The sequence below is a fragment of the Eriocheir sinensis genome, chromosome 51 (genome assembly GCF_024679095.1).
Source record: "Eriocheir sinensis breed Jianghai 21 chromosome 51, ASM2467909v1, whole genome shotgun sequence".
NCBI lineage: Eukaryota > Metazoa > Arthropoda > Malacostraca > Decapoda > Varunidae > Eriocheir > Eriocheir sinensis.
The window spans coordinates 11,705,309-11,715,628 of record NC_066559.1 but is presented as its reverse complement, the minus strand read 5'-3'; the positions used below and the strand labels follow the sequence as shown (position 1 = coordinate 11,715,628).

At 37.5% G+C, this 10,320-nt stretch overlaps 1 protein-coding gene across 4 annotated transcripts; it reads right to left on the bottom strand.

The window, feature by feature from the left end:
- Positions 1-207: 207 nt before the first annotated feature.
- On the bottom strand, positions 208-9,270 carry LOC126982746 (protein THEM6-like). Of its 4 annotated transcripts, none has more exons than XM_050835064.1 (4): positions 8,367-8,388; positions 7,115-7,279; positions 6,063-6,277; positions 208-988 (listed from the first exon to the last, which is right to left on the bottom strand). In XM_050835064.1, exons 1-4 carry the CDS (start codon positions 8,371-8,373, stop codon positions 755-757), a joined length of 621 nt encoding a protein of 206 aa, XP_050691021.1. In that variant the 5' UTR covers positions 8,374-8,388; the 3' UTR covers positions 208-754. The 4 variants fall into 4 exon arrangements, with proteins under 4 accessions (XP_050691021.1, XP_050691023.1, XP_050691022.1 ...); XM_050835066.1 differs by lacking the exon at positions 8,367-8,388 and adding an exon at positions 9,050-9,270 and having other exon boundaries at positions 209-988; XM_050835065.1 differs by lacking the exon at positions 8,367-8,388 and adding an exon at positions 9,038-9,166 and having other exon boundaries at positions 209-988.
- Between the last annotated feature and the right edge of the window lie 1,050 nt (positions 9,271-10,320).

The following is a 10,320-nucleotide window of genomic DNA, read 5'->3' as shown; positions in this document are numbered from 1 at the left end:
GTCTATCAACAATTACATAAAACTAATGGAAACATGAATAATGGATGGAACTCCATGGGTAATATATATATATATATATATATATATATATATATATATATATATATATATATATATATATATATATATATATATATATATATATATATATATATATATATATATATATATATATATATATATATATATATATATATATATATATATATATATATATATATATATATATATATATATGACAACTGAGGCTACACTGAATGCTGCTCCCACTCACTTAACCTCAGCAATCCTGACAATGACCCATATCTGACAAAGTGCTACAAAGTTCTCTGCATTGGGCGCCTGAGGGAGCCCAGTCATGTGTGAGGTTGTGATGCTTAACTATTCATAGTTATCACTATCAGCTAGCCTGAGAGGGGTGAGAATCTTAGTGCAACCTAGGTTTGTGAGATTCTGACTGAAGAAGAGTTTTGTGCTTATTAAAGTGAAAGGAAGGACTATTTTTTCCTTTTAGTTTGGATTGTACTATTTGAGAAAAAGATAAGTAGCAAGTGCATTATTACAAGATCAATCACCTTTATGGACTAAGCAACCACATTGTCCTACATAAACTGGGCAACTCTAAAAATCACTAGTCCTAGATTTCTTGTACTTTCTCTCAACTGACAAATTTACAGCAATTCAGAGAACACATATCTAGGGTATATCACAGGTAATCAATAGCACTACAAGTAAATTGAACATAACTAGCAATCTATATATCTTTTTTAATGCTTTCACTGTTCAGCTTGTTATAATTTATCCAGGATATAAGGTCATTTGGAGCCTCAGGGAGGGTAACACTCTCTGAAGTCACTAAGGAGAAGAGCTCCTCTGTCTGTAGCCCCAACACTGCCAGCTTGACATAGGCCGTTGCTCGCAGGAAGTTGTCATGAAGAGTTACAAAGTCTTGGCGGTAGTAAACGTTCTTCTCATCCCAGTACACAATCTGTTGTCATTATATCAGTTCATTTGAGTATAATTTATATTGCTTACAGTTGTACTATGCATAAGAGTTCATCTAAAGTCATTTGTTTAAAAATAAATATAAGAAAAGAAAATACAGGTAGTCCTTGATGTACATTAATTTCCACTATACATATTCTTGATTGCTGTGCTGCATCTCATGTCTACGTCTCTGAGGCACATGACAGAGTTGGCAGGATAATACCGTTCCTTATGCCCCTCTTTACCCCCATTCTCACACTTCTTCCTCTCATAACTCCCTCCAATGCACCTACTACCTGTCTTCTCCCTCACTGCTCTTTCCCTCACCTCACCTTCCATACTTCCATGCTGTCCCAAAATACTTAAACTTAGTCATTTCCTCCATTCTCTCTTCCCCCAGCCATATCCTACACTTTGTTGTGCTCTCTGCTTTAACTCTGTACAGCTTTGCAAAATCAATGGTCTTGCCTTCTCAAATACCATAACTTTATTCTTTCCAGTTTTCACTTTCAGGTTTCTCCTCTTACACACCCTGTCAAACTCATCCACTCTCCACTGCAGCATCCCCTCATTCTCTGCCAACAAACATGCATCATCTGCAAACAGGCCTGCCACCAAAGACTCCTCTGTACTTTTCAACCTTAGACCAAGCTCCCCAACTCTGGCTTTCATTTCTCTCATACAACTGTTCATGTACACAAAGTCAAAGTGACATCACACACTTCTGTCTTACTCCCACACCAACACCAAAACTCTTACTCAACTCACCATTTATGGGCACAAAGCTTCCTTATAGAAGGATCTGATTCCCTCAAGCAAATGCTCTCCCACACCATATATCCTTAGAATATCTCATAAACCCTTCCTGTCAACCCTGTCATTTACTTTCTTTAGGTCCATGAAAGCAGCAAACAGATTCCTATCCTTCTCTAGGTAATTTTCATCTAGTATTTTCAGTGCAAATGTTTGATCTACACAACCCCTCCCTTTTCTAAAACTCCCTTGTTCATTGCCTACACTTTTTTTAGTCATTTTCTTCATTCTCTCATTTAAAATCCTTCCATACACTTTTCCTGCCACACTGAATAGGCTTATTCCCCTATAACTATTACATTCACCGCTGCTTCCTTTCCCTTTGTACAGTGGCACAACGACAGTCCAGTCCTCTGGCACCTCACTCTGTTCCCATGCAAGGTTGCATATCCATAACATCCATTTTGCAACTACATATCCTCCATACTTCAGCATTTCTGCTGGCATGCCATCAGCTCCAGGGACCTTTCCTAATTTTAACATCTTCATTGCCTCTTCTATCTCACCCCTCTCCACCTCCCTCTGTGGATTTGGCCATCCTACATTGATCTTTATTTCTACACTATAGTCTGTTTCACCAAGATATTATAGGCGGCCACACCCCCTCATGCTCTTCAATTTTGCCTGGCCAAGTGGCAGCCAATTACGGCGCTGGAAAATTTTAGTCTGCTTGGCCCAGGAAGCATGCTCAGAGCTTACACTGCCTCGCAGTGCTATGTGATCCATGAAATAATATGTTAACACCTCAAAATCACCATGAAATATTAACTTAAAGCAATTTCACCATTGAACACCGACAGTGCTTAAACTGTCAAAGATTATGATGAAACAGAAAACCTAGCCATAAGTACACTGTTAACTTGAATACAGATAGAAATTTAAACTTGTTTTCATCATATAAAAAAATATTTTCACTCATCACATGATATCTACAAGAAAAAATAATTAGTCGTCTTGTGTTAAAGAATGTATGTTATAGATAATGACTCAAGGATGGCAATGCTACTAAGAAAACACAGGTAGGCCTTGTGGTATTCCAGATAGTATTAGAAAACTAAGAACATAGCACAGTCGCCACGCCAGCGGCCAAGGTGGTAGCAAATTGACGGGTTCTGCGCGGTGATTGGTTGCCACAGAGCTAATCAGCATCAAGAGCAGTGGTTCTTAATCTGGGGGCGCGTCACCCGAGGGAGTCGTCAATAATTTCCAGGGGGGGCGCAAGCCCTAGGGAAAAACTAGGAAATTCTCTAATAGGTAATATTTGTTATTCTCTTAACAAGAGCATGGGCTAATACTGAGCAATTTATGAAGAAAATGCAAAATTATCAACCATGCCTTCAAGATTAGTAACTAAGAAGCAGTGTCAAATGTCTCACTAATGACTAGGTAATTCATACTCAATAAAAAAGACTAAAAACACATCTTTTTCTTCATTTTTCTTTAAAATCTTGGAGGAAATTTTATTCATAGATAAAGGGGGGGCAAGGAGGGAAAGACCAATTCCTAGAGGGGTGTGGTAGTAAAAAGGTTAAGAACCAGTGATCAAGAGAGAAAAATAGGAGGTGTGGCAGCCTGTAATATCTTGGTGAAACAAACTATAGTAACTTCTGCTCTCCCTCCCACACTCTTATTCAATACAGTTTCAAAGTGCTGCTTCCATACTTCCTTATCTCCTCATTCCCTTTCATAAGTACCCAATCTCTCCTCTTCTTGCTACAAATGTCACTCTTTCCTCCCTCTATTTCTCTTAAAACTTCTTTACATAATTTTTTTTTGTTCTGGTATTTTGCTGGTATTTTCCTACCAAAATCCTCATCCACTCTCTTTACTTTCCCTAACTAGCCTCTTTACCCTCATCTTACTCTCCATGTACTTTCTTTCCTATCTCTCTCTCACCTCCTCTGTCACATTTCTCTGTAACATTTTCTTGTAGTTCTTTCTCTTCTCCTCAAATTCATCTTTTATCTCATCATTCTGCCATGCACTCCCTTTCTTTCTTTTTCCACACAACCTATAGCCAACTCCTTCCACAGTTACCATGACCACTGAACTTTCAAACACCTCATTCACTCCTGCACTGAATTCTATCCCCTCTCTTGCTCCTCCAAGTATAAGTTGATGCACTATAAATGGGGTTTAAACATGGTGTACAACATGCTTGCTACCTAGGCTGGAATGGGACTGTATTGAGGGAGGAATCAAACCCCACAACACCTCAAGCAATGTAACTATGACCCCTGATGAGAATGCATGAAGTGGTCTGATGCCATGGACTGACTTACTTTCCTTTGATCATCTCCGAAAGTAGGAGTGGCTGTGTTATTTTTCAGCAACAATTTCAAGTTTTAACTATCAGAGTAAAAGTTTTATATCATGAATGAATGCAGTATGTTGGGATAGGTATTAACAATATGATGAGTTAGATGTTTCCTCTTCCTTGAGCAGATGTGGCAAGGCAATCGTGCCATAAAAGTGAAAGATACAGTGATACCTCAGTTTACGAGTACCTTAGTTTATGAGCGTTTTGATTTATGAGCAAAAAAAAAAAAAAAAAAAAAAAAAAAGAATAAATAGATAAATAAAATAAAGTAAATAAATAAATAAATAAAAAAAATAAAGGTGCCTCGGTTTACGAGCGGTGACTTGGTGTACAAGCATCCTGTTTGTACAAGTCAAAGACGCGAGCATGGGTTCCCTTTGTTCACTGTAAGATGAGAGTGCTCAGAGTGGAAAACAATGGGAATAGGGTGTCAAGCTGGTGTCACACTGGGCATTTTCCTCCAACCATGTTGGCGGTAGGCACAACCAGCAACTCCAACTTTTCTGGGAGTGCGTTACACACGACCAAGGTCAGTTGCCCATATTCACAATGTAAACAAACCAGTCGCCCAGTATCCCCATGGCGCTGTTTGCAAAAGTAAGGACTGTTGTGGCTTGTGCTGCTGTTACTCAAGTTATTGATTTGTTGCTACTGTTAAATGAAAGGAAGAAATGGTTGTGGGTACAATCATGGCTTCAATGATGGGAGGACAGGAGTGTTTACCCAAACCAGCAACTCTCTCTCGGCTAGGCGTACGGGCAACCGCGATTGCTCCTAGATCCAACTGTTGGAAGAAAACTAAAATTCGTTTTGGTTTACGAATTTTCTGGTTTGCGAGCAAAATTCCAGAACAAATTAAACTCGTAAATCGAGGTATAACTGTATATATTTATTTAAGATTTGTTAAGAAATGTTTGCTACAAATGGCTGTCACTTACTACAATTTTCATCTAATGGAAGAATGGTTTGGGCTCAACACATCAACATATAAAGTTAAGTCACGATTTTGGTGATAATTTTTATAATACCAACCAGTTATAGAGTTTGGCTAACTTCATCACAGATGCTATATTGTTGTAATTCTGATAGAAATACAGGCAGAAATGGTGCACTTTACTGGACTAGCAACATGGCTTAGCAGCTTGTACAAAATAGGTGGTGTGGACATGCCAGCCATGAGGAGAATATTGCTTTCAACAGCCGACCTAGCCCAGCAGTTCTTATTCATTCAGGCTAACATGTGTGCTCAAGCTCTGTGAATGATGTTCCGAGATCTCGGTGGAGGGAGAGCTCAAGCTGGGTGAGTGATGGTTGGAAGCTTCAGTGGTGTGAGCCACCTCATTGTTACCAAGGGAGCCTTGCAAAACTCAAACTGATGCTGATACAATAGTAGTGTTTTTTGTTATCTAGGTACTTCTTCGAGGTCCTGATGATCATAGAGTACAAAAATTAATACTATATCAGCATCAATTTGAATTTTGCACAGCTTTTTTGGTAACAGCATGGCATCTGTGTTGAAGTTGGCTGAACTCTATTATTCTAAGGCTCTAATACCAACAGTTTACCAAATTAGAGATTCTGCTCTATTTATTCCCGACACCAAACTAAAATCTAATGCTTTTCCATTATTCTTCCCCCAGATCTGATCAATGAATTTTAGCCATGAACCCTTACCAATGGGTTCCAAGTCAGAGAAAAAAATGAAGCTGTAGACGACATTATGATATTACTATAATAAAAAAATATGCTGCATTTCAAATTATTAGAACTTTACTACTTTTCCAGTCACTACTATAACCAAAAGTTTATCATGCATTCCAAATAATTTACAGTTTACCTACTTTTCTAATTACTATAATCAAAAGTTAATCATGCATTCCATTTTTTTTCATAATGTACCCTTATTCACTACTTTCCTTTCTTTCATTCTATCTCGACTTACCTGTGACTGTAGCCTGTAGGGAACGAAGAGATACACAGGCTTGCGGTATCTTATGGTGGATGCAGCCACAAGCAGTTTAGATTTGGTCTCATAAACGGTCTTAAAGATGCCAGACCTGATGCAGTGATCAAGTCGGCCAAAATCCATGGCCCGCAGATACCGGCCATTGTTGATGTGGTTTAACATAAAGTCAATGTCTCGTGTTGTGCATAATCCTGATAATTAAATAGATCATCTTAGTCATGTTTCACTCCAGTAAAACAAAGAGTACATAAACTTGTAGTTGTAAAGGTAACATTCATCTGCAAATCTACATACATTTTATTCTAATATAAAGGTTGTATACAGATTATTTGAGTCAATATATATATATATATATATATATATATATATATATATATATATATATATATATATATATATATATATATATATATATATATATATATATATATATATATATATATATATATATATATATATATATATATATATATATATATATATATATATATATATATATATATATATACTGTCTCTGTGCAAGTAAAATTAAATTTTGGGGTAAAGAAGAATATGAGAGAATAATGCATGACACAAGTGAGGGGGTGGAGGAACTGATAAGAGGGAGTTATAATCTAATCATGATGGAGGACTTTAACTGCAAAGGGGTGTGTTGGGAGGTGAGGGGTCTTGGGGAAATATGTTGTTGAAGATGGCAATGGACAATACTCTGATACAATGGAGTAAGGAAAACACAAGATTTCAGGGGAGTGATGAACCATCAGGGCTGGATTTAGTGTTCACAAAGGAGCCCAAAATAATAGAAAAAGTGTTGTACAAAATGGAGTAAAAATTGGGACAATACGAGCCTGCTCAATCCAGTAAAAATACAATTAGGTAAGAATAATCATATAAGAACACACACACACACACACACACACACGCATATATATATATATATATATATATATATATATATATATATATATATATATATATATATATATATATATATATATATATATATATTACACATAGGTTATATTTACCATATATATTTGAAGATTTAAGAGGATGGACTTTACTCAAGAAGAGCTTGGCGCTAATTCCATGAATAATAACCTTCACAAAGTAGCCAAACTCTATGGAGACCAGAATGCCAATGGCAACAGTTGTCAGTTCAACCATTGTCTTAATTTGCATGTACACAACACCTGAGAAAAAAAAGTAAAAAGGGTTGTGTAAACCGAGAGTGCAAGTTCTGACAAATTATTGTTTTCCATAGCTGCAACAAAATCCTAAGATAAAGAATTGAAGGAAGAAAGCATCAAAATCCCATCAATATCTAAATATTTTTCACACAGATCAATTCAATCCTCTGTCTAGCTTCTAGAAAGGGCATGAAGGTTTACTTTTCAGAAGGACGCATGGACAATTACTATACAACAGTTTATTAGTCATAATTAATGACACCTATCATGTCAAGATGTTATAACACATTATTTTAGATAAATTGATAACTGAATGTGAAAGCTAGGATTAACTATTTTCAGTTTTGGATGTAAATTTAGAAAGTTTATATATGGCTTCAGGATTTCTGGCATAATGCTCGATTTTTTAGGGTAACATCACAAATCACTGGGTGGCCAAATAGGCTAAAACTAAAATGACTTAATTTACATTCCTTGGATAGTGCATAGACTGCATGGGGGGCTTAACTAAGGTGTTGAAGTGGACTGAGAGGTTAAACAAAGGCCATTTAGATGATGTATTTATTATTTATCTCTGATGTGAGAACTCACAGTGACTGGTATAATTTAGATAAATTCAAGTTCAGGAAGGAAATTTGCAAAGAACTGGTTCACAAACAGGATGATGGATGAGTGAAACAAACTGAGCAGGTATGTAGTTGAACCAAACAAGATTGAAAGCTTTAAATGGAGGTTAGATGTATATATCAATGGGAAGGGAATTTGTTGAACCACCCATTTTCAGGAGCTGTCATGTGTAGGATGTCTAGCCTTTCATAGCCTCCTCATATCTCTGTGTTATTGAATTGCAAAGCCATGTAACTTCTTATATAGGTAAATTCCATGCTTCAGGAGCAGGACAAGAATTATAAACTGTAATGGGCTAACGTAAATGAATAGAGGGAATGATGTGTTTAATGTTAGCAAGCAAGTGATACTAAGGGATGGGGAAGGAGTGTGAATTAATAAAAGGAAAAGCAAGATGTGTCGGACCATAAAAAATAGTTAAGGGACAGAGCTCAAGACATGGGGCAAAGACTAATAAGAGCACCTTGCATAGGGTTCCATCCCCCATCCCCAAAGCCCTCCCTGCAGCTTCAGTGGGCAAGGCAGTAGGGTGCTATGTGATGAGATTATCATCAGTTATATTCTAGATAATGAACACATTCTTCTTGGTACTTCTATTTCTTCACTTGTTTTACCCATACTTTTCTGTGCAACTCATGCAATATATGAAGACAAAAGTATTAGGAACTGTCAAGTGTTCTATTTATAAGGATACTTTGGAAATATATTTAAGCATTTGCCAAAAAAAAAGCTTAAAAACTATCATATGGAAGAAAAACACTGAAAACAGGAAATGGCGATAAAGGAAAGAAATAGTTACTTGTATAGCTATATAGAAGCACCATACACATTCCACAGATGAACAAAACAAAAAATTAAGAAACGCCTGACCTACTTGGAAAGGAAATCTGTGGCTGGAGATTGGAAACTAATCACAAATATTTCACTGAACATGTTAACTGCACTGTTCTTTCATGCCACTGTACATGTCTTTCCTGTTTTTGAAATGGAATTGGAGTACGGAAACCCCTACCCATGGTCTTGTCTGCAATATGAAACAATTATAAACGAAAAACAAAAAGGAACATATATAATGCTGAAAACTAACTAAATGAGTAAAGAGACGGTGGTAAAAGGGCCGGCAAATCCACATACCGTCACACCCACCTGCCGCCTCTCGATGTGCCGCAGTGATGACGCAACCCCCAGCTGGCCGGTGCCGCGAGAAATACCTCCTCGAAGAAATAAGTCGCTCGGTAGGATGCGTTTGGGCCCGTCAAGGATACGTAGGATATGAGAAAAAAAAGGAAGGCAAAACTGCAGAACAACTCCTTCTCCCCTGTAAACGACTATTTTTGTAGTAAGAAGGACGATCTGAGTAAGTGAACATCAACGTACAGTAAATCTTTTTACAATCTGCCCTATTCGTTTGTTATAAAGCAGGGGTTCCCAACCTTTTTGTTCCTCTGTACCCCTTGGCCATTTTTACAGGTTCCCGTGTACCCTTGAAAAAAAAAACGAGCTTGTAATATTATGATATTATTTTATAACGAAATCTGTATGTGTAGACTGATAATATAATTTAAAAAATAGTTTTGCTTACTGAGGAAAAAACACGACATTGTGCAATTTGAATCCAGATTACAACACCATCTATTGTACAATAGTGGTTATTCTCTCGGACCCAATGTACCCCCTGAAAAGTGCAAATGTACCACTGGGGGTACATGTACTATACTACCCCAGGTTGGGAACCCCTGATATAAATTAAGCCTTCTCTTAATTAAAAGTGTTTCTTTGACGTTTGTACCATGTATTAGAACCGAAATAGCAGGACAAGTTATAGATAGCGGTGAATGAAATACAGAAAAAGTAAGTAAGTTGAACCTCTATCTGTGAGCTATTTTGCGTCTGCGAGCTGGTTCCTACGTCCTACAACACCAGCCCGCTCCCCGCACCTACATTGAAAACACGATACAGGGCGGATTCTGCAGTTTTCTGGGTTCGGATTTCTGGATGTGAGCAAAATTCTGTAGGTGCATACGTCAGCATAGGTGCTACATGTGCACTGATTTTTGTTTCCCCCATGGTGTTTTTTTATCGCTGCATGGTCGGGTTAAATTTAAGGATTTAAAGGATTGCTTGAGAGAATTCCTGGTGAAAGAATTAAGTTGACCTGTCTCCGGAGACCTTAATGTAGCTACAGTTCTCAAAAACACTATCATCATATAATGAATGAGATGGGGTCTGGAGCTAACAACTGGTAGTGGACGTGCATGAGCTCTCACCCGGGTATCCCTCATCTTGTGGCCCTAAAAATGACAGTTCCGCTGCTTCACCTCAATGAATGGGATTAGCGGGCCGTGTCGACTCCACCAATTCTACCTCCATGCCTCGGACTCACCAAGACAATAAAACAATTATGACGTCACCTCTTC